Source organism: Helianthus annuus, chromosome 6 (assembly GCF_002127325.2).
Source record: "Helianthus annuus cultivar XRQ/B chromosome 6, HanXRQr2.0-SUNRISE, whole genome shotgun sequence".
Classification (NCBI taxonomy): Eukaryota; Viridiplantae; Streptophyta; class Magnoliopsida; order Asterales; family Asteraceae; genus Helianthus; species Helianthus annuus.
This window is the reverse complement of record NC_035438.2, coordinates 60,105,469-60,130,689: the sequence shown is the minus strand read 5'-3', so window position 1 is coordinate 60,130,689 and position 25,221 is coordinate 60,105,469. Positions and strand designations below refer to the sequence as shown.

Here is a 25,221-nt window from a genome sequence, read left to right as displayed (position 1 = left end):
ATTGGTCGAGGTTAGATCCTCGTATGTCGCTATTGTCGGTGCTTACGTTACGGGTGATCTTATAAATGGGTAAGTTTATAACTATAATCACACAACACTTATATTAGAAAAATAATTATGTATTAAAGTTAAAGGATGAACGGGAAGCATTATCATTTTAATTATCATATTTTCATAACAAAACAAATTATTATTAATGTCATGTTAAGATAATAGTAGTTACCATTGATGTTGATCGATCTAGAGTATATATTTTGAATCATATAACTTCAGACAATAAAGCTTCATTATTCACTAAAATTTGTCTATCTATCAATGGGAAAGATTCTGAGCTGCAAAATTCCTTTTTTCATACCAGTTATCAGTGATGTATCAAATTATCATGCGACATGACAAGTATGTCATATTCTATCTAGTACATGACTTTATGCAAGACAGGAAATATGCCTTAAACATAAGAAGAAATTGATATGACATTATCACACAAATGTACACGTAAGTACTTATTGGTTTCTTCTCATTCTCTTACATTCTACCCTTATATTATACCTAATTTCATGACAACTGAATATTAATAGAACAACTTGATGAATCATAATCCGCGTGCCCTCTGTTATCGTCTCATTGTACTTTATGTCCTCTCACCAAGTCTTTATTCTTCATGTTTGTCTATTCGTGATCAAGAACACCAATTGAATGCGATGAATTCGCTTCAAATTCGTTAGACCACCAAGTCATGTCATCTTTTCCACCATCAATGTCCTTGAAACACTCGGTACCCATCTGCAGCCCCCCTAGTGGTATAGCTCCTTTAGTGTTCACAAGCTTATTGATTTCGGCTTGAAACGCCCAAAACTGTTGTAGTTCCGTGCTTGGGGGTTGTTTTGTGCCATCTGATTCCGAGACGATAGATGACGACTTAGTGATGTTGATCATCAAACTACTCACTGGAGAATACTCTTGTTGAAGAGGGTTATTGGATTCTTTTACAAGTTGGAGACTTTGCATCATGTTTTCTTGAAGAGGATGCAGCATGCAAGGCCACATGGGCGCATTATCATAGTGTGGGAAATTAGGGTTTTCAAGGCTTTGGAGTTGCATGTGAAGCTGTAACCTTTCAATGGATGTGTTTCTAAGGGTTTCTACTGCAGTGCTCTCTTTGCAATCCTGGCTTGAACCGGAAAACCTAGTGGTTTGTGATTCTTTGCGCCTTTCGAGTAACTTCTTCTTGAGTTTCGTGTTCCAATGGTTCTTGATATCGTTATCTGTTCTACCAGGCAGTTGAGCTGCTATTGTAGACCACCTATATGAATTGTCATTAGACAAGATATAATTAATCAGATCATATAAGAGTAAACTCGGTGCACAAGACTCCTGCATGCGTGGGGTCCGGGGGTGTCGGGCCAAGTTGGACACTTGGAACCTTAAGCTGCATTTCTGCAAGAGGTTGTTTACACGACTTGAACCATGACCTCTAGATCAATATATATATCCATAAAAAAAAAAAAACGAAAGAAGAAACTAAATCGCTAGCGGTTAGACGCTAGAAATGAACATAAAACTAACAATAAATTTGAATCTGATGGAATGTCTTACAACAAAATCTTGATAAAAAAATGTAGAGGACAAGTAGGTTGGTTAAAACTTCAAAAACCAACAGGGCCACAATTCATATACGCACATGAAATAGATATATATATATATATATAGAGAGAGAGAGAGAAGGGGAGGGGGGGGGGGGGGTTAAAACTTAACCTGCTGCCTATACTAACATAGAGGCTGCAGATGATGAGGTCTTCTTCTTCAGAGAATCCCCCATGCTTGATGTCGGGTCGTAGGTAATTCAACCACCTCAATCTGCAACTTTTACCACACCTGTTGAGCCCTGCAAAGCATGTTCCGGTTAAAACTTCAAAAGGGTCTCATAAGAAACCACAATCTTGAGGAAGAAACCAATATTGTGAATTATATACCGATCTTTTGGGGAAGTGCGATCCAGTTACCACCAGTGCCATACTTTTCGATGTAATCTTTGAGCTTAGCATCTTCTTCAAAAGACCAAGCTCCCTTTCTCACATTTGTTTTGTCACAACATGGTGCTCTCCCCATCTTTCTTTCTTGCTTTAATTGTTGTGCCTTTTTTTCTTGGTCCTCTTGTGTGTGTATATATATATAATATAGACAATCAGATGTGCCACTAGCTAATTGGTTGAAAATGTACTATAGAGAAGACACAAGATTTATAGATGGTATGAAATTTGGTTTTTGATGTGATACTTAATGCAACACACATTTGCATCAGTACATTCTTACTTGAAACTTTGTTATGGTATTGATATACTGTATAAAAATACGTAGGTCTAGGAAGAACGCATTCTTCTATCACATGGTTAATAGAATCCGTTTAAATAGCAAGTATAACATTAAAATACCCGAGACTCAAATACTCGATTACGGGCAGTGGCGGAACTAGAACATATTTTTTTTTCACCGTGCAATCGTACAGTATTAAAAACGACAATAAATAAATAAAGTAAAATAAATATCTAATAGATTTGTCCTCTTCTTTTTTTCATAGCTTGAAATCGTTCCATCACACCGTCGTCTTTTACTTCACGTAAAAAATCCTTTTCGACCGCACAAACCATAGCATTGTTCAAAAATTCGGGCTATTCGATTGCGTAAATCCGTCTTGACAAGCTTCAATTTCGAAAAATATCTTTCAACGGTTATGGTTGCAACCGGTAAAAGCAAAGCTAGCTTCACTACGTGATAAACTAAAGGAAAAGAACTATTCTATTCAAGTTTGCAAATTTATCACGATCACTTATAGTGTGACGAAATGGGCAATTGGGTTTTTGGCTTATTATTTTCAATTGATTGGTATCCTCGTAGTTGTGTCGTGCCGTGCATTAAAACTTCAAGGCAATTGGGCAATTATTTACAATTTTTTTATTATTTTGGGCTAACATATTGGGCAACTAGACTTATTATTTTGATTCCAAATTCTTTAAAAAAATCGGAAACCAAATGCATCTTAAGTTTTATATGGAATTCATGGCATCTCAACCATTGTGTTATCATTTCACGATCAAATGGAAAAATAAATTGATAAGCAAAGATTAGAGCACAGTTGGTTAAATGCTAACACAGACACTTAGAAATAGTATATGTTTTTAACTCAAGAACTTGAATTACAAAGTTTGCTTGTGGCAAATATACAAACAAATTGTCTCTTAAGAACACACTTAATAGATAAACATATAAAAGTACGTTGTAACAACTAATCAAGAGATTCTATTGGATTAATAAACTTAATTATGAATATTATTATGTAACTAGGATGATTATACTTATTATTTAGTTTTTATATGATAGTGAATGGTTACGACGGTTTATAACGGCTCCGATGAACTGTCATTTGACAGGTACTCCGGTCAAAACTCAAACCGTCAATAACCGTCACAAATGTAAATGTATATATAGTATATCATCGGAAACTTTGATGATCACCAAGACAATTTCAATATAATACAAATTGTCCATCAAATTCATGTTCTTTCATCTATCTGGCTTGTATTCATACTCATTACATCATGCAAACCAATCCAAACATCATGTACAATTCCGCTGATATGCACTCTGAGGAACAACATAGCGGCATCAGAGCCACGGTCAAGAAAGAGGATGTCATGCATCCGACATCAACAATGATGCCATGCGAACACTGCTCTGATGAAACGAACGAAAGACGAAGGAGGGACAAATTCAACGGACGGTGTTATTATTGTCATGGAACCGGTCACCGAATCAGTTCGTGCATGATAAAAGAAAACGATGAAGCAACACAATTAATCCGACAGGCAATTAATACTGGAATTCAGCAACAGTAGGAAGATATCAATTTCTCTAAAGAACTAATCGTTATCGGCACAGATGGTGGATCATGGGCAAATATGTGGTTTGTAAGTACAACATTTAAACATCATTACGCGGGAAATTTGAATATCTTTAAACAAATTAAAAATTTATGTGGAGTAGAAACTCGAACCAGGGAAGATGATTTCTTATTTATCAGGGGTCTAGGGGTTGTAGAAGTTAAGTATGGGAATGAATCAATACGGGTTGAAAGTGTTTTTTATACCCCTGAATTAGATAGGAATGTTTTAAGTATGGATCAATTAATGTTACAAGGTTATACACTTAAAGTAAATGGTGAGAAATGTCAAATTTACCCGATGTTCAGTACTCCTATTTCAAATATAAAGAATGATGTTACTGGTTTGACAAAAGAAGAGGAGATAGGAGAAAGGGAAAGGAGAATAGTGATTAACGATAGTTCTGTGCATAAAGGATATAAGGTAGACTATTTGAATGCTTATTTTGAGAATCTAAACATGTCATCAATGGAACCAGATTGGAATATCATGATAATTCGAGCAATTAAATTTCATGATTTCTCCAACTATAAATCGCTATTAGATATGTTAGAGGATGTTGAATTTGCTCTCAAATATAAACATGAATTAGAAATCAAATTCGAAGAAATGGTAAAGTGGTTTCTTATAAACAATCTGGATATTACTACTAGATCGGTTCCTCCCTACACAGAGGATAACAAGAAAATCGATCTACTTGGTTTATACATGGTTGTGAAGCGAGATGGTGGCCATAGGATCGTGACGTCTAACAACACGTGGGTTGTGGTGGCTAAGGACATTAATTTTGACTACAATGATAGTAAACTAATGAAAATTGCTTATGCTATGTACCTGGATGTATGTACTGGAATATTATTATAAATTCAAAAGTGTGCAAGAGAAGGCTATAACAAAGGATGCAATAAAGAAAGATGAAGGACCATCCACATCAATACGAGGAAGATGCAGAAGCGATGGAGATATACCTGAGAATGATGAACAAGCAGCCCGATACTATGCTCTATTTGCAGGTGGTGATTGGCATGGAATGAAGAAATGGCAGAAGAGACGACGTTTTGATTTCAAGCAAGCAGCGAAGGCGTTGGATGAGGCTAACAAACGTGCGCTCAAGCATTCTCTTAAACTGAATTAGGTTTAGGGGAGTATTGGATTATTAAACTTAATTATCAATATTATTATGTAACTATGATGATTATACTTATTATTATTTAGTTTCTATATGATAGTGAATGGTTACGACGGTTTATAACGGCTCTGATGAACTGTCATTTGACAATTACTCCCGCTAAAACTCTAACCGTCAATAACAGTCACAAATATAAATGTATATATAGTAGATCATCGGAAACTTTGATGATCATCAAGACAATTTCAATATAATACAAATTGTCCATCAAATTCATCTTCTTTCATCTATCTGGCTTGTATTCATTCTCATTACATCATGCAAACCAATCCAAACATCATGTACAATTCTGCTGATATGCACTCTGAGGAACAACAGATTCAAGACTACCAAAATTTACAGCTAGAATTTCTCTCAGACACGCATGGAAAAGATATTACATATTAATGGAGGATTTAGCCTAAGGTCACTCAAAACATACCAATTTAATACCAGTGGCGGAGCTTGACCAAAAGTTTCGAGGGGGCGTAAAGTGATGGGACCCAAAATTTTTTTTCCTATCGTTATGTTTCGGGTCGGGTCAGGTTGGCTATTCGATTCAAATCGGGTCAAATAATAATGGTTCCAAATAAAACAAAGTGTATATTTACCAAAGTTTATATACAATTTAGGAAAAATAATCGGGGGGATTCTGTATAATTTTATAATTTTCGGAAGAAAAATCGAAACTTGTACGCTTCTAACCGAAATATTGGGGTGGGCGGGTGCACCCCCGGGCACCCACTATCCTTCGCCTCTGTTTAATACAGCGAAACCACATGAAGTTTGTTTCGATAAGCAAGAATCATCCGAGTCCAGAACATGGGCCTCGGGCCTGTTTACATTTGTTTGTTTTATGTCTATTAGTATTGGGTCAAAACAATAGTTATGTTTATGTATTTTAGTTGGGCCGTAGGCCACCAGTTTGGGTCGAACGATTTGTATGTCCAGTCCATTAAACAGCCGGTTATTGATGAGGAAGTTGGGCCAAGTAGCGAACCGGTGTGTCTCCATAACCGAATGGCGGTTATTCAGAATCGTCACATCTCTTTTGAAACAACGTGACTGTTGGAGACATGCCTCTTGATCCCTATAAAGCCGCTGCCAAACTTCCCTATCAAACCGGTAGTTATCAGTGTATTCGAACGTGTGTATTATCAAGTTAGTTATCATATTCAAAGTTCAGTCAATCAAGTTTATTCATTCGGTTAGTTATTGTTTTCTGCAAATCATTCTCGTTTCAATTAGTTATCATGAATTCGTGTGAGTGTTGTGGTTTGTACGTGAATGATTGTGTTTGTGGTCACAAGTCCGTCCGTTCCGATTGGTCCTGGGTTTCCGATGACGATGATACCAACATTGGTATCAGAGCCAAAGGTTTAACAGGAACCGGAAGGAATTGTGATCAAGGAGAGAACCGAATCGGTGGAAACAAGGGGAAATCGGTTATGACCGATTTTGGTGATGATGTGTTTGTTCGTGGTGGAGAGTGCGGCCGGGCGGCGGAAGTGGATGAGTACGCGCAGGGGAAGCCAACCATACGAACCGGGGTATCACCAAAAGGAAAGTTTCCAAAGAAAGTATTCAGAGGGGGTTTCGTGAAGAAGAACGGGAAGAAACCCAATGCACCAGTGGGTAGGCCAAGAAAACCGGGGGTTCGGTGTTTTAAGTGCAAGAAGTTTGGCCACATCGCGTCGATTTGCCCTAGTAAGTATATTATATTATCACCTTTACCAGTCGAGTGTGATTATATTGTAAAGGATACTTGCGGGGGTAAGTGGGATTCAATTTGGGTCGTGGATCCTACGTTTAAGACGCACATGACGGGAAACCGTAATTTGTTCAAGTGTTTTAAAAGACACTTTGGGGTTGTAAAGAATGAAAGCAAGAAGGATGTTTCGTTTGTTCATGGAATTGGTGAAGTAAGGGTGCCGGTGGACGGCAAGGACAAGACAATTCCGTGTGTTAGTTACGCACCAAAACTTGACAGGAATGTTCTAAGTTTGGAACAACTCCTGTTTCAAGGAATCGAGACGGTTACTATGGGTGAAAAGTGCGTATTGAAGAAGATGTTCGGTTGTCGATCAAAGGGTTTTGATATTTACGAAGACAAGTCGGAAACCGACTTGGAACAAGATTATCTTGACGCCTTTTATGATAATCTTGGGGTCGACAATGGGTACAAGAAAGAAAAGGAGGAGTTTCAAGAATGTTTGGGCGATTACTATGAGCGAGAATTTGAAAAGTCAAAAAATAAAAAGAAAGTGTATGATGAACGCCCAAGTGCAAGGAAGGTCGTGTACTCGAAAAAGGCAAAGAAAGCTTTAATGATTTACCTCGAAGGCGAAAAGGATAATCCACACCAATCAAGACAATTACTTCGGGAACGGGCAATAACTCTTTCTCAACTCGAGGAGGATGTTGTTGAAAGGGGTTTAATCATGGAAAGTTGTGTCGAACCAGGGGATCTAATCACCCTACACGAAGAAGTCAAGAAGCATCCAAGATTCTTCGACGCACCATTCGAAGGAATTTTGGTTTGGTTCATCACTAACTTTCTTGGAATTGTTTGTGAGAAGGCAATGCCACCGGAGTTAATTGATGGTCGTGATGTTAGCCTCATTTTACTACACCGCATCGTAAGGCACAATGGTGGGTTTGATGAAATAACGGCAAAAGACAAATGGGGCGAGATATCGGAGAAGTATGGTTACGACAAGGACGACGCTTATGAAATGAAGGTTGCATTCGTTTACTATCTAGAGTTGGTCGAATGGTACTTTGATTACATCAAGAAGGAGCGTGCAAGAGAGAAAGTTGGTATGGCCGAGAGCTCGAGCAATTGCGGATGGATCGAAGATTCAAGTGATGATGACGTGGTGGTGAAGATCGAAGTCACCAACAACCGCAAGGAGTAATCGGATCGAAAAGCTCGGACATTTCTTGCTTAAGGGGGAGAATGAAGTTTGTTTCGATAAGCAAGAATCATCCGAGTCCAGAACATGGGCCTCGGGCCTGTTTACATTTGTTTGTTTTATGTCTATTAGTATTGGGTCAAAACAATAGTTATGTTTATGTATTTTAGTTGGGCCGTAGGCCACCAGTTTGGGTCGAACGATTTGTATGTCCAGTCCATTAAACAGCCGGTTATTGATGAGGAAGTTGGGCCAAGTAGCGAACCGGTGTGTCTCCATAACCGAATGGCGGTTATTCAGAATCGTCACATCTCTTTTGAAACAACGTGACTGTTGGAGACATGCCTCTTGATCCCTATAAAGCCGCTGCCAAACTTCCCTATCAAACCGGTAGTTATCAGTGTATTCGAACGTGTGTATTATCAAGTTAGTTATCATATTCAAAGTTCAGTCAATCAAGTTTATTCATTCGGTTAGTTATTGTTTTCTGCAAATCATTCTCGTTTCAATTAGTTATCATGAATTCGTGTGAGTGTTGTGGTTTGTACGTGAATGATTGTGTTTGTGGTCACAAGTCCATCCGTTCCGATTGGTCCTGGGTTTCCGATGACGATGATACCAACACCACATGCACTCAATATATATCAGCATTGACATTGACGGACAAGACGAGCTTTTATATGCGACCCATGTTTATATTTGTTAGTTCTTATTTCTAATGAATATCACAATAGTTAGGTTCAGATTTGTTGGATATTGTTGGAACACATCATGTTTGATTTCCTAATAAGCATCCAGCTCTTGATCTTAATATATTAAGCAATGTGGCAGCTGAAAAGTTAAGAGCAAATTTTTATCTTTATCAAATCTGTTGAGCTCCGCTAAAACTTGAGTAATGTCTTCGGTTTGAGCAAAACAACAGCTATACTGCTTTAGTGAATTATAAGTTTGAGCAGATGTGATTGTATAACCATGAATGTTATGCAATCTGTTTCATCTAACTCTCATCTATCTTAAGATATTGATACATCTAGACTTTTTATCCGAACAAGTACAAAGATGTGATGATAAGGAAGCACATACCTGGAAGAATTGTGGAGGTCTCTAATCAAAGATGTTGAGCATGAAAGATCAAGGTCTTCATCAACCTACAAAGTGTACATCTTTAAACAACATTTGCCCAAGGTTTTGTGGAATAATTTCCAACCTCGTATACTAAAGCTTGTTTGAATCAAATCAACCAAGAGATGAAAAAAATTCTGACTCTGAGAAACAGTAAAAGACGAGTTGATTAAGAATCGGTGGAGAATTAAGGTAAAAAAACCAACCTTCTATGTTTTCAGTGAGATGTAATATATATTATCATCCAACTAAAACAAAAGATGACAATATTCTTAACATTTTATTATACGTTATTACATACCATACCTTTGCCAGCAGTAGCTCCTTCTCGACAGCTCTTGACATGAAAAAAGATATTGGCAGATTTGGGAAGCAGATGAGTGGAAAAGTATTCGCTTTCTGATTAGAGACCTTTTTACAAATTTGAAGTATTTAGGATGATGCCCAGAATCCTAAAGTTTTCATTTTTCACCCATATGCACGCATGAAAGAAGTGAAGGGTTCATTTGCGGATAGGCATATCATTTATCTTCGATTGTTGCAGCCATGGTTCTCAATTTCTAAGAAATTTCCAAAAAAGATCGTCTGTCGTGCGGATCAGCAGACCAACAACTTTCCATTAATGACTTCCATTCCGGGTCACACCATGTCGGTATTGTAGGACGCAATGTGTTGTTCACAATTCCTCCTGTTAAAAAACAAAGAGGCCGCAAAAGTGCACAAATATTATATTCCTTACATCTTATGAACATGTGAACCTATAAGTACATAGGAGGACATTCAATACAGACCTAACTTTAAGTAGAGAACTGCGGGAACTGCATAATCACGTGTACATATTGCTTTAAACGTGATATATAAGGCGGTTATGTAACCACCAATCTTTCACACTCACACTACATGTGATCAGCGTTATGTACTTGTGTTCATTGCAGTTCTCACTGTTCCTTACTTACAAACGGTTTTGTATTGGGTGCGCCTTTAAGTAAAATATAATTTGCTAATTCTAATAGCTTGCGTAAATATAGTAATGATTTGTTTAGATTGATAGGCATTGTTATTGATTGAGAGGAGATCTCCTTGTAGTCGGTAGAATAGAAATCTTCTTGGAATACCAATCTTACATGGTATCGGCCACATCTCGATCCCTCTAACCCTAACCCTACCTCTTTTCCGCCGCTGCTTTCCTGCCGCATCTCCTCTCTTTGATCTTCTTTATGTCTTTCCGATCTCACCCTATCATCTATAATGGACAACAAACTTCGCCCTGCTATGATGGTGTCCAACGTCAAAAGCCTCGTGCTAATAACCCTAGAAGCCGAAGCTGCTCATTACACCACTTGGGCAGAACTTTTCCAGAACTCTTGCAGAGCATACCAGCTCTACAACCATCTGCAACCCAGAAAGAAAACACCGGCCTCTGCCCCCTCCTCTGATGCTGAAGCGGCTAAGGTCGCTGCTTCTCCTGAACCTTCCCCTGATGCTGAAGCCCTTTGGTCTCGTCTCGGGGCCGCTCCTGGCGTAAGGTCAATCTGAAATTCCATTTGACGGCGAGGAGGTAAACCAGGAAGTTCCTCAGGAAACACATCGGAAAACTCACAAACAACTGGCAGGTCTTCGATCTTCCTCTCTTCAGGTGGAGTATCAGTAACAAGTGCTAGAATAGCAGGATACCCCTTTCGTAGACACTTATGGGCTTTCATAGCAGAAATGATGCCAACCATTGCACCAGTTCGATGGCCCTGGACGGACAGTGATTCTCCACTAAGGAGCGGTATACGCACGATTTTCTCCTTACAAAGTATGTCAGCACGGTATTTGGACAACCAGTCCATTCCAACCACTACGTCAAAACTACCGAGGGTAATAGGAAGGAGGTCAATGTCAAACACTTGACCCACAAGATCGAGTTTACATCCCAAAATAATGTGTGAGGCTTCAATCGTCTTACCGTCAGCTAACTCTACTACATGCTTAGCTTCTAGAGGTGTTGGAGTTAACCCTAATCGCTGACAGAACTCTAAGGACACATAACTCCAATCGGCACCGGAATCAAATAACACAGAAGCAAAGAGGCTGTTCATAGAAAACCTACCAGTCACGACATTGTCGTCGTTCCTAGCATTATCAGCACCAATCGTAAATACCCTTCCACGAGCACCATTGCCCCCATTGTTGTCGTTATTGTTGTTCCCAGCATTGTTATTGTTATTCTGACGGTTGTTGTTATCATTGGCATTTTGATTCAGCTGAGGGCAATCCTGTTTGATGTGACCCTCATCCCTACACTGGAAACACCCCTTCCTATTGCCTTGATTCTGATGAGGCTGCTACCTTTGCTGTTGCTGGTGCTGCTGTTGTTGCTGCTGATTCTGCGGCTGCTGTTGCTTTGGGAATGGAGCTCTACAGTACTTTACCATATGGCCCACCTTATCACACCTATGACACGCTCGGACACACGGTCCACGATGATGATAACCACACCTGTTGCACTTTGGTTCGGATTGCTGCTCTGACCTTGGTTAACAGGGGATGGATTGACTGAAACTACGATTACTGCCATTGTCTGGCCTTTTCTACGACTGATTCGAGTTGGACACCTTGTCTGTATCGTTCCACTTGTGCTTGTTATCACCAACAGGGGTAGTAGTAGCAGTAGGAGTAGCAGAAACATGAGGCGGTAGCGAACCGCGCCCGACCTCTTGGTCTGTAATCTTGTGTGCTAAACGAATGATCTGAGGCAGGTTGTTAAGATTTGTAGCAGTTACCAAACTCTAATTTGCGGTACTAAGCCTTTGATGTACAATTCGATTCTTCGAGGTGGTGGTCGTGATAAGGTAGGGCACATGTTTGCTAGCTCATGAGATCGTTTCGTGTAAGCCTCGATCTCGGACCCCTCCATCTTCAGATTGTAGTATTCGTTCTTGAGTTTCTGAATCTCGTCACGAGGACAGTACTCCTCCCGCATCAACTCCTTGAAATCCTCCCAAGTAGTAGCATTAGCCATTTCGATGCCCAACATCTGCACCTGGGCATTCCACCAAGTTAAGGCACCATCCTCCAATGTGCCTGTAGCATCCTTCACCCGGTCCCCCACGGGACAGTTACACATAGTAAAAACTGACTCAGCTTTCTCAAACTAATGAAGTAGCCCCACAGCCCCTTCAGTCCCACTAAATGTCTGTGGCTTACAATCCATGAACGTCTTAAACGTGCAAACAGGCGGATTGTTTTATTCACGGATTGACCTAAAAATGAGATAGAGTACAACACACGGTTAGAATTGAGTACGCAACACAAGGTTAAGGAGTAATTGGCACATATTGTACCAGCCTGATACGCCACTAGGGCTTCAGCCACACGAGTGTTGATCAGGTAGGTTAATTTGGCCTGAGTCATAGCAATGTTGCCACGTCCACCGTCGCGGCCTCCACCACGTCCACCATTACGTCCACCACGTCCACTCATGTTTCTATATAAGGAAAGGGAAAAGGGTTAAGGGTCGAGATTGAGTAGGGGTCAATCTTTATCATGACTTCTACAGATTACTGAGTTCTATCATTACGTCTGACAACAGAGCGGAACCCCTTTCACACTCGTTAAGCCTCACTGGGACTCACATGCACCCCCCATTATTATTATGTGTGCACCCATAATAACAATGCAATTTACATGTTTATCTCAGCTCCTCCCAACTTGTGCTAAAAGGTTCCTCAAGTTCAAGTAGCAAGACAGAGGATATCACAAAACATAATTCATGAAAATCTAATGGAATATCGCACTGTGACTCTATCAACCACATAACTTAGGCAAGTAACACATGAATTCAGTCTGTAGTGTTAAGTGTGCAATCACATGCAACATCATACATAAGCGTACACTAGATATGCTATGCAATAAGTGAACGAGAGACGAACCTTGCAATCTGGAGCTGAGTGTCATGGTCGATTTCAAAGCTGTTCGGTTATAGTTTAGTTTTATAAAAGCGTTTTAAAACCTAGTTCAGTATAACCAGTGGCTCTTGTTGGAACTTTTGAGATCGTTCATACTTGTGTTGGATTAGTTTTATAGTGGTTTGTAGCTATTTTGATATTATAAGGGCTTATTTTGTAATTCTATAGAATTAGGATTCCTGACCTAGTGTAGTTAAGATTCCAGCAAATTTATAAATTTGCTGGCTAGTCAGGAACACTATAAATAGCCCTTGTATTGTAACCATGGCAAGCTTTTGGCTCTCTTAATGAATATTGGTGTTGTTTACATTCAATCATTGTTCTTGTGCTCTAATCTGATATCCAAGGTGCTCTACTGATTTATTTCATTGTTTGGATTCAATACAACACTTGTTGTATTCATTAATCCATTAGCTTCACCTTCATCTTTGATCTTTCTTAACTTTTCATAGTTCAAACACTTAATCAGTAGGTGTTTTGGGCTAAAACAACCAACCACTGTGATCCGGATTGATATTGGGATCTACAGCTCTGATACCAAACTGTCACACCCCCAAAATACCATGTGCGGAAACACCACGGGACGTGTGACGTACCAGGATCCAGCCACCAATCACATTGAACTATAACAAGATATTAAATAAAAGTTTCCATTTATTTCATAAAGTAATTTCAAATCACAACTTAAAACAAGTACGTTCAGCGGAAGCATAATGTAAATCGTTATTCAAATGTTTCAAAACAAATGTGCGAAAACAATGAACATGTATTCAAGAGCCGCGACCCATGACCACTCCAGCACTCCCAGATAGCAAGTTCCATAACCATGAATCTAACGACCTGCAAGCATGCAGACAAGTGTATCAGACAACGCTGGTGAGTTCAAAGTTTGTTAAAACGTTTAGTTACCAGATATGAGTTTAAAACATTTCAGAAATTCGATGTTGTTAATAACTCGATTACCGCAGATGGCTCCAGAATATTTACCCTTCCCCAATGCTCTATTAAACATTGGTCGAGTGGTTAAGATAACTAGTTCACGCCCGTCCTCCCGGGTACGGTGTGAGGGTGCCAAACCTAATAGCGCTATCAACTAATAACCCCGTTGCCTCCTCGGCAACCAATTCGGTATATGATGGGACTTAAGTGATAGATATGAATGTATTAACCAACATCCCAAGTTTAACATTCCAGTTAAACCCATTTACCCAATATTCCTCCCAGGAATATTTACCAGATGTCCCTCCTTGGGACGCATGCTTGAAAAAGACAGTGAACTCACCTTAGATTTGCTCGGTATATTTAGTTACCCGTTCCAGTTAGTCAACCAACCCAACCGCGGTTAACAATGCTATCAGTTTCATAATCGCTTAAGTCACATATTTTCACAGTTTACATTCATCTCAAAGATTATCACATAACACATAGCAAATATTCATTCTCATACATTCATCATCATACACATTATACACTGCATAAACAGTTCTGTTTATTTGTTCTCGTGTAGCATTTCCACGAAGAACCATACTTCGTGGTATACCCTTATGGCGAAAGACCCTCTCGGCGAAGAACTATCCTTCGTCGAGAATACATGTGACGAAGGACCCTAGTGTTTCGTCAACATCCAGTCAACGAAGAACCATGTTCTTCGTCGAGCCATGTTCTTCATCGGGGCGTCTTTCGTCGTTGCCCTCAACAGTCAGTTGATTTTCCTTATTTTCAGCTGTAATTATTGCTAACAATTAGACAGTTTCCCCAATCAGATCAAACGACACTTTTAGCCATGAATATGAACCCCAATTATGAATAATCATCAACTATTCAACACTTAACAGTTACTATTCATGCTCATACGGACCCCGAATTGTAACAGTTTCCTAAATACACGTAAACAACCATTCTAACCAATCCTTAACCCTAATCATCCAATGATCACACAAAATCAGACTGTTAATTTGTCATGACATAAGTTCATCAAACATGACTATCAACCCACCACATGAACATGTACGTATACAAATCATCGATCCCTCATCATGCAATTTCTAGATTTGCAATATTATCAATGAAACCATAACTTTACACAAGCTCACAAAAATAGGATTTTATCAATTAACAAGGATAGACACTAACCATGATACCGAAGTGGTTAGTTTGATTGAGATGAAGGGCTTCGAGAACCCAAAGCCGTCGTCGCACAGGAAGGAGAGAAAGAGAGAGAGTTTTAGGGTTTGTTGTTTAAGTCTTTGCAGGTTATGGACGGTTATGAAATTAAAATAACATAAACACCAAACTGGGCCACGAATGGACCTAGGCTGAGAGCTCTTTTGGCGAACAACTCCCTCGACGAAGAACCTTCTTCGTCGTGGAGCGATTGGGGCGAAGAACCCTAGTTCTTCGTCGACATGTGCTCAGGGCGAAGAACCTTAGTTCGTCTTCGACATGGGTCTCATGCAATTCAAGTGTGTTGTTCAGCCCTAAGTTAAACACAAACATGTTATTTCCAGACATTAAACAACTCCTAGGTTCACATGTAACACCCAAACGTAACAATAGCTTAATCAATCAAATATCGTACACGTGATACAACGCAAAATGAATTGTGAAAACAAGATTGTGAAACAAGTGATGCGCAGAGAAAAGACCTTGAAATCTCGGGTTGTCACATTGCCAGCTTTCTATCTAGTTCATCCTAGGGTGGTAAGATTGGAACTTGGCCAGAACTTTCTCCTACTTCTTTCTCTTTTCCTTTTGGTTCAACAGTTTTCTTTACTTTTTGAGCTGCAGGTTTCTTCTTTCTCCCCCTTTTCGAGTCTAAAAGCCTCCTTCTTTTCTTGGGTTTAGGTTTTTCCTGGGCTTGGAACACAATTGGCTCGTCTACATCAGCCTGGTACCTAGTCGGGGTCCCGGTAGTCTCCATCTCAGTGGAATGTATTGTGAAGTTTCGGAGAGCTTCTGATATTTCATTCATACTGTTAGTCACACATAAGGAAACACAAAATTCCAAATTAAATTTTAATTATTGAAATTTAATTTTCACAGAAGCACAAAAATTCCTATCTAAAATTTAAGTATTTTTCAAATACTTAATTTGCTTAAACCAGTGGCTTTGATACCACCTTTTCTGTCACGGCCCCCGACCCGTTTTGCCCGGTTTGGAAGCCGCGGAACAGAAAACCCGTGGTATTGGTATTTTTATTGGCAGCGGAAATTTTAACAGGATCGTTTAAAAAAAACAGCGAATTATTTATTATTAATATCGGGACAAACCCCGTATTTTACAAGAAAGGAATTTCACTGGGAAATCCCTGATTATAAAAAACATGTTTATTTTTATTTACTGAGCCACTTCATTCAAGCTGGAGTGCTACGCGACACTTTTTCTTGTTCACAGTAAATCACCTGAAACATGTTTTAAAAAGATTTGATCAGCGAAAAATATTGGCGAGTGCATTCAATTTATACAAAAGACGCAGTGTTATATTTTACAGTATTAAGAGCGATGACAATTGCTTCTATCTTATAATTATATGACCCAGTTGTCACTCGACCGGATCTGTGACTGTGGTCATATCATTATTAGGTCCGATCACCCAAAAATGACGTTATCATTATTTAGGTCTGTTCACCTAAAAGTGACTCTAGATAAGTAATGTATACAAAACCCCACGTACTGTCAGTAATTTGAGATAACAAAGACTTAATCACTGTAAATATAACGGAAAAACATTTAGGGTTTTGGAAAGCACTTTGATAAAAATGGAATGACTCACATTGTGGATTTAAACGGTCACAGGTAGCATACTGGTTATGCTGGTAAACCTAGTAAAATATACAATGCAAACGAAACTGGGTTAGCAACTTAATTCAACATTTACGATAATTGACGAGATCGACACCCTCATGACGAATGACAAAGTATAGTCCAAAAATTTAGGCAGCACTTAAACATCCATCGGATCGGTCTTAATCGATCGGATATTGTATCGTAGCAGTGATCGAGTTATTACCTCGTTATCGTAGCAGCGTCTCGGTACTTAAAATTGTTATTTGAGTAGAAAGAAGTCGTTTTTAAAGGAAATTTTCGAGCAGATTGAATTGTTCATGCAACGTCCAATTTATAGCTGATTTACAGCTTCCTCGCGCCCCGCAAACAAGTTAACTAAGTCCCTCGCGAGCCGCGAGGGACACCCTAGCTACGGCTAGGGCTGCCGTGTCATCCCCTAGGCTCGCCACGTGGACGACGCGTGTCCCACATACTTATCTGGAGATTCTAAGGCTGTCGTGCCCCGCGAAGCCCTTTTCTTATTCTGTCGCGCCCCGCGACTGAGTACAAAATTTTGTATTTCTTGCTTTTTCATAAAAAGTAAGGTTTTAGGGGCTAGGGTTATTACTTACGGAGCCTCTTTTAGGATGTTTTTGTGCAAGTCGTTACAGCCGTCGATTTTAAACTTTCTGGAAATCCTCGTGTCCACGACAACAGCGCCAAAAACTTGACGTGTGTCGAGTGTGGTATAATTTTTAATATATTTTTAGCACTTTTTACTCGTTTATCAAACTTTAAATTCATAAGACACAATACAACACAATCACTCTCTACAACACGTTAGGACAAGTGCACCCATCGTTGGCATAGTATAGTGATGGTAAGATACAGAGGTCGTCCTAGGACACAAGAGCTTTTAATATCGGATATTATCAACGTCTAATCTAACCAAAATTTTGAGAAAAGATGTTAGTTAGTTTAAAATAGAAAAGAAGTAAAAATAAAATGTTAGTAAAAACAATAAACAAGATAGAATCACTTGGTTCGGACTCCTCTTTTATATATCCTTTGATGGTTTCCGTACTTTGGGCTTTTTAAGAGATTATCTTAGTTATTGTGGCATGTCCCTCTTTTGGAGGCAACGCTACCCTCGGTCATATTGGCCTGAATCAGCAAGGATACAGTCCAGCAAGACCGGACTATTGAAAGATAATTAAGCGAGTTATTAATGCAAATGTGGCATATCCCTCTTTTGGAGGCAATGCTACACTCGGCCATATTGGTCTGAGTCAGCAGGGATACAGTCCCGCAAGGCCAGGTTGAATTTTTAATAGTAGTTTATTTATAAGGGATTCAAGTCATTCGTACTTCACCTGATTTGATGTTATTTGCCTCAAGAGAAGTCCTAATAAGCTTGAATCAAGTTCTCGCATGATCTATACAATGAACGAGGCAATAACTTTACCCAAACCACCCTTCTACCCCCTTCCAGGCAGTTAATGTGCTTTATATAAACCGTAAGACACAAATGAGTGAACCAATAAAACATTAAGAAATGATAGAGTAAAGTTTTTTTTCAATATAAAAAAAAACTATTTCTTAAAGTCATTAATACAAACCCAATAAAAAGTAGCCAAAGCTTGGAAATCAAAAGTAATACATAAAAGAATTGTCTTCACCAAGTGATGTAAGAGATTAGCCAAACATGGTCTTTGATTGACAAGAACTCTTACGATCAATCTTGGATCCCGAGACTACAACACACACTCTAAAAGTGGATGATGAAGGAATGTGGTGGATGAAGGTGGTGAAGTGGTGGTGAAGTGGTGTCTAAAATGGCTCTTGCAAATCGAGGTGTTTCGGTTACCAACTTGAACTGTCGAAGATGCAGGTATGTGGCTGAAACTATGGATCATGTTTTGCTTCGTGCCGTTTTGCTAGAAGTATTTGGTAGCATGTGTTCGTATGGGTTAGGATTCTGGTGCCTAATTCCGTGAATCTCTCGCCGGCATTTTTGAGGTCATCTCCTCGAGTCCACGTTCCAAGAGGTGGAAGAAACTTGTTCACATGATTGCCATTGCGATCGTCCGGAGAATAGGCTTGCTAGAAACGAGAAGACTTTCGAAAACAAGTTTTTTCGGTCAAGAAGACGGTGTAACTTATAAAGGAAGACGGGTATTTATAGGTGTGCAATAGATCAAAGATGCCAGCCCCTTCTTGGGAGAAATGGTCTGATTTTGATGTTATTACTATGCTATAATTGACTTTTTTTGTTCCGATGTTTTTGTATGTTTTCCTAGTTTCCTGCTAGACTCTGTAAATACAAAAGTTTTCGCCGTTTAAAAAATTACTATTTAAATAACACTCCTCGTTTCAGTTTGTTAAGATAGATGTTGGACCGTTGTCGTGACCCTGAACAGTCAGTATAAGGCAGTTCATCTTCAAATACAAAGGCGGAATCAATGTAAATGAAGTCACACAGCTATATCCTCTTAATTTCCTCTTTATAAACACTTTCTGAGCCGTTTACAATGATTTCTGACAAAAATCCGGCAGCACCTTGACTCAGATTCCGCTCCTCCTTAACCCGAATGAGATCACACAACTACTATATATAGTGTGCCTGATTTCGCTCCAAACAGCAGGAGCGAAATCACCATGTGATCTCGAGCGGAATCAAACTAATGACACCTAGGAGCGAAATTAACAACATACACACAGGAGCAGAATCAACATGATATCTGATTTCGCTTCTAATGACACAAATGTCATTAGGAGCGGAATCACCCTCTAAAAACTACATTTCCTGTTTTCCGACTCCGTAAAACCTATCTAGACCTAAGACTCGATACAGACGTAGTAAACAGACATTTAGTGCACCAACAGACTCCCCCTTGGATGTTGACGAAGTCTTCGGCTTCGAGTCTTCAGTCTTGGTCTTTTCTCCAACTTTGTCTTCTCATCGTAAAAACTCTATCTTCACAGGATTAGATCTTGACCTGGCTTCATCATCAGTCTCCCCTTTGACTGTTGATACAGACTCCCCCTTTCACAGACTCCCCCTCTTAGTATGCTGGAATCTGGGATCTTGATCTGGTTCAATCTTTAGCACTTTGTTACCATGGAAATGATGAAGTCCATAACTTGTGTCTCAAACATCAAACTTTACAAACTTATCTTTTCACAAAAACACACAGTTTATCAGTTCTAGAAATTCACTCAAGTATTCAGGTCCAAGTTAATGACCCTGATTACTCAATTAATCTACCAAGTTCAACTTAATGACCTTGGTTGATCTTATGACAACACAGACTGATTTTTGCTTAACATTTTCAAACATTTTCTTGAAAATAACAAGCATCAAATTAATGAACTTGTTTTAACTTTTTCATCAATCCAATCTTTATCAAAATAAGCTCTCCTCATTCTCCAGTTCACAACTTTCCTGCATCTGCTTCAATCTTCGAGAATCCAACGATTAACTCTCCACTTTGGTTTGTCAGAAAATAAAGCAGAAATGAAAAATCTTTTTGGATTTTAATAAACTGTTCTAAACTAAGAAATGAAATACAGAAACTTAAATTGCAGAAAGTAAAGAAATTAAACTATTTACAAACATATTTTTGGTGAGCGTGTCAGGGAATCATATCATCTTATTAGACAACTTACAAGTACCGTTAAGCTATAATTTCATACTCAGAATTAAACAATTCACGTAGATTGTCGATATACTGATCCATTTTAAATTCTCACACAAATTTCAATTTACTCAGGATACGATTTAGATGTCCTATGAACTTAGCTCATTCATGTGTCCCACCTCTTGAATATACTCCCGTATCCAGATCCCAATATTCAGTCTTACAGGTGAGTATACCACAGATGATATCTGTAAGGGGTTAAATGCGAGGGCCGTGAGAGCTCAGGTCGATACTTCCGTATACGCAGAGAGATGATGGCTTCGACTTTTCGGTGTGTCCCTTTTAGAGGATCTTTTAGTTATAACATCACACGATTAGCATTTTGCAATGTTTCATCGTTTTTTATGCTGTGGGTGGTGCTATATTTCAAGCAATGCGGAAAGTATTATTCGGGAACCAGGTCAGAACTTCCATTCAGCAGAAGTCCCGGAATAATACCCCAGATATCACTGAGTATAAAGACCTAGTATCTCAGAAAGAGGGACCTTTCAACCGAGATTTCAGGGGTTACCTATATATCCAAGTAGTGTTCCCCCACAAATTACACAAGTTTGAAATTTTAGGTTTATATCCCGAATAAATCTATTAAATGTGCGAAAACCTATCGACACATCATCAGCGAGACTGTTTAATCCATTTTAAACTTTACAATTCTTTAGCATACTATAACTGTCTAGCCGATGTACTATCATTTTCCCTTTTTTACACAAGCTCTTTTTCAGTTTTCTATTGTTTTTGGATTTCGAAATTTTATAATGTTTTTGTATTTTTGCATTTTTTTACTGTTTTTGTATTTTTCTGAAAATATATCTACTCCCCCTAAATACCAAAACAAGTAAAAAATCGACAAACCATTGCAGATTGTTTCTCATCTTCATCTACAACAGTACCCTCATCAACGCCAATAATGCCATCCGACACCGAAAGAAGCTTCATACCGTTCAATTTTAACAAGTATTTAAAACGTGTTTTGTCAAAAGCTTTGGTATCAGCTTTCTGTTCGTCAGTGTGGATTTTCTCAATTCGAATCAACTTCTTCTCGAAGCAATCTCGGATGAAGTGATGTCGAATTTCTATATGTTTAGTTTTAGCGACTGGATTCTTTGTTATATTAACTGCGGCCTCATTATCAAGAAAAAGAGGTGTGTTAAGAAACTGCAAACCGTAGTCGCGCATCTGTTGCTGTATCCACAGGATCTGAGAGCAGCAACTGCTAGCAGACACGCACTCCGCTTCACATGTAGATAGCGCCACAGACGTTTGTTTCTTACACTGCCAGGTAACCAAGTGAGGTCCAAAGAACTGGCATCCTGCAGTTGTTGATTTTGCATTGACTTTGCAGCATCCGAAATCCGAGTCGGAATACCCTTCGAGCATAAAGTCGCCTGTTCTAGGATACCACAACCCCAATGTAGGAGTTCCCTTCAGGTAGCGTAATATCCTCTTCACAATAATCATATGCGAAGCTCTCGGGTTAGAATGATATCTTACTGTGAGGCACGTTGGGTACATGATATCAGGACGTGAAGCAGTTAGGTACATCAAAGAACCTATCATGGAACGATAGAACATCTCATCAGCCCTGTCTCCGGTGAGATCTGAGTGAATCCCATGATTTATTGCTAAAGGAGTAGCAGCTGGAGTAGAACTTGACATCCCAAATTTCTCTAGAATATCATGAACGTACTTCGTCTGATGAATGAAAATTCCTTCAGGTAGTTGTTCAACTTGTAGTCCCAAAAAGAATTTCATCTCCCCCATTGATGACATTTCGAATTTTTGCTTCATCACCTGTTTAAAATCTTTGCACAGATTTTCATTCGTTGACCCAAAAATTATATCGTCCACGTAAATTTGAACTATTAGAAGATGTCCGTCAACCTCTTTAGTAAAGAGAGTGGCATCCACTTTTCCACGTATAAAGTTGTTGGCTAGTAGGTGTTGAGACAAAGTCTCGTACCAAGCTCTCGGGGCCTGGTGTAAACCATACAGCGCTTTGTCCAATAAGTAGACCTTGTTTTTGTGGATTGGGTCGGTGAAGCTCGGCGGCTGTCCGACATAAACCTCCTCTTTAACCTTCCCATAAAGAAACGCCGATTTTACATCTAGCTGATATACTTTGAAATTCTTCCAAGATACAAACGCCAGGAAAATTCTGATTGCTTCTAGTCGTGCTACAGGAGCATACACTTTAGTAAAATCAATCCCCTCCTGTTGACTAAAGCCCTAAACAACGAGTCGAGCTTTGTTCCGTACAACAACTCCTCTGTCATCTCTCTTAAATTTAAATACCCATTTCGTATTGATTTTCCTGTGACCATCCGGCAAATCCACTAGCTTCCACACTCCTAACTTTTCAAACTGACTCAATTCTTCTTGCATCGCATTGACCCAAGAATCTTCAGTAAGCGCCTCTTTGTAAGTTCGAGGTTCGATCTGCGAAATAAAACAACTTAATGAAAAATCAGTTTGTAAAGGTGCTACTGTAGAGTAAAAACATGTAAGGCCCTGGTCAATTTGACGTCTCGTGCGAACGCCCGATTGCAATTCTCCAATGATCAACTCCTCTGGATGGTATGAAAGAGTTCGTGGCATTACTTCGCTTGGAACATCTACATCACCTTCCAGATTAGTAACGTTCTGATTTGCACCTTGTTCACTAATTTGGTTTGTTTGACTTGAATCCTGAATCTGCTCCCCCTCAGAATCTGAATCTCCTCGATCAAATATCGGCATGTTCTCAGATTCTTGATTATCATTCTGAACCATCTGATTATCTTCAGCAACTTCATTTTGTTGGATATCATCGTGTTCACCAGCATTACTCGGACCTGCTTCATCGTCATTTGAAGTTTCCCGTGGTCGCCTCGAATACTCAGCTGGGAACCTTTGCTGTGACTCGTACTCTCGCAAAATATCCAACTCATCAAAGAAATCTTCTTCTTCTTCTTCCCTCATATCAAACGAATCCCACAACTTGTCATAATGATAACGCCATGAATCTCCTGGATTTTGTGGCGGCATAGTATAACCTTGACATTCAACATTTGCTGCTTCAATAATCCGCTTCTCACTTGGAACAAAGACACGTCGCATAGGACTTGCATAACCAACAAATATACCCTCAATGCACTTCGGACCAAACTTTCCATAAGGCTCTAGAACAGTACAGGGTGACGCGAACGGTTCAAGATACTTCAAATTAGGTTTGCGGTTATTAATCAACTCAAAGCATGTTTTGTTGAACTTTTTGACAGTGAGAACTCTGTTGAGCGTATAGCATGCGGCGGAAACAGCGTCAGCCCAAAAGTTTATCGGTAACTTTGAATCTGCGAGCATTGTTCTGGCCGTCTCGATTAGTGTCCGATTTTTGCGTTCTGCAACTCCATTCTGTTGCGGAGTGTACGGAGCACTAAACTCATGCAAAATACCACGTTCATCACAAAATTCTTCCATTTTCCTGTTCTTGAACTCAGTACCATTATCACTGCGAATTCTTATGATACGCCTCTGATACAGATTCTCAATTCTTTTGAACAACGCCATCAAACTATCAAATGTTTCATCTTTCGTCTTTAAGAATGAAAGCCATGAAAATCTGGAATAATCATCGGTAACCACAAGACAATAGTAATCTCCAGTAATACTCTTGGCATTCACTGGACCAAACAAATCCATGTGAAGTCTCTCCAGGGGTCTTGAGACTAAATTGACTTGCTTTGAAGGGTGTGACTTTTTCTTCTGCTTGCCTTTAACACAGCTAATGCACTCCCCTTCCAGATGAAAACCTTTGACATGAACTCCTGTAACCAAATCGTTGTGCACCAAGTGATTCATTTTCCTAAGATGTATATGTCCCATCTTACGGTGCCACAATCTCGATTCTTTTTCAGTTGCTCTGGACACAAAACAATGAGCCTGACCCGTGGTTGTAGTAGCTACGCTCATATCCAACATGTACAGATCATTAACTCTTGGTGCCCTCATGATAATCCATTCCTCAGGGATAACAAATCCTGGCTTCAAGATCAAACATTCTTTATTAGTGAAGTGAGTGGTATACATCTTGTCACAAATCTGTGAGATACTTAGCAGATTATTTTCCAGCTCAGCAATGTAATTAACTCTTTCAAACGTCACAATCAAGTTGGATAATGTTCATTCACCAATAATCCTTCTTCCTTGATTACCCGCGAATCCTACGTAACCTACAGCAATGCAGTCTTCCCTGTCATATGTCGAGACGCTCCACTGTCCATAATCCAGCGTGAGACTAATCTTGGAAGATCCTGCACATATCACAAAAAAATGATTCAAAAACTTCAATAAAGATTCTGATTCATGCTTTGCGATCAAGGAAGCTCCGGCAAGTCAGGTTTTCATTCAAAAAAGAAAATATCCACCCAAGCCTGACCAGCCTTGGGTGTAACCTTGTTGTCTTTAGCTTTGCCATTTTGTTTCTTAAAATTTTTAACTTGAAGTGGTGGAAAGTTAGTATCATCCACAATTGGGACAGAATTCACCACTTTTTGCACTTGTGAAGTTGAAACTTGTTTCTCTGTTTTAGTTTTCCAAATTTGTTGAGATGACACAACCCGTTTGTAAAACTTGTCATTTTTTGTTACCACATTCTTTACGGGTTCAGTTTTAATCTTTGT

General features: G+C 39.2%; 1 protein-coding gene across 1 annotated transcript; it reads right to left on the bottom strand.

The window, feature by feature from the left end:
- Positions 1–363: 363 nt before the first annotated feature.
- LOC110878375 (transcription factor MYB36) lies at positions 364–2,146 on the bottom strand. The gene is made up of 3 exons (XM_022126670.2): positions 1,974–2,146; positions 1,756–1,885; positions 364–1,303 (listed from the first exon to the last, which is right to left on the bottom strand). Exons 1-3 carry the CDS (start codon positions 2,107–2,109, stop codon positions 670–672), a joined length of 900 nt encoding a protein of 299 aa, XP_021982362.1. The 5' UTR covers positions 2,110–2,146; the 3' UTR covers positions 364–669.
- Between the last annotated feature and the right edge of the window lie 23,075 nt (positions 2,147–25,221).

Bases quoted from the DNA above. Each gene is read 5' to 3' on its own strand.
- LOC110878375 (XM_022126670.2), bottom strand. From the start codon at position 2,109: ATGGGGAGAGCACCATGTTGTGACAAAACAAATGTGAGAAAGGGAGCT. The intron at 1,886-1,973 runs GTATATAATTCA...CATGCTTTGCAG, and splicing joins CGCACTTCCCCAAAAGATCG to GGCTCAACAGGTGTGGTAAA. The intron at 1,304-1,755 runs GTTAAGTTTTAA...CAATTCATATAG, and splicing joins TATGTTAGTATAGGCAGCAG to GTGGTCTACAATAGCAGCTC.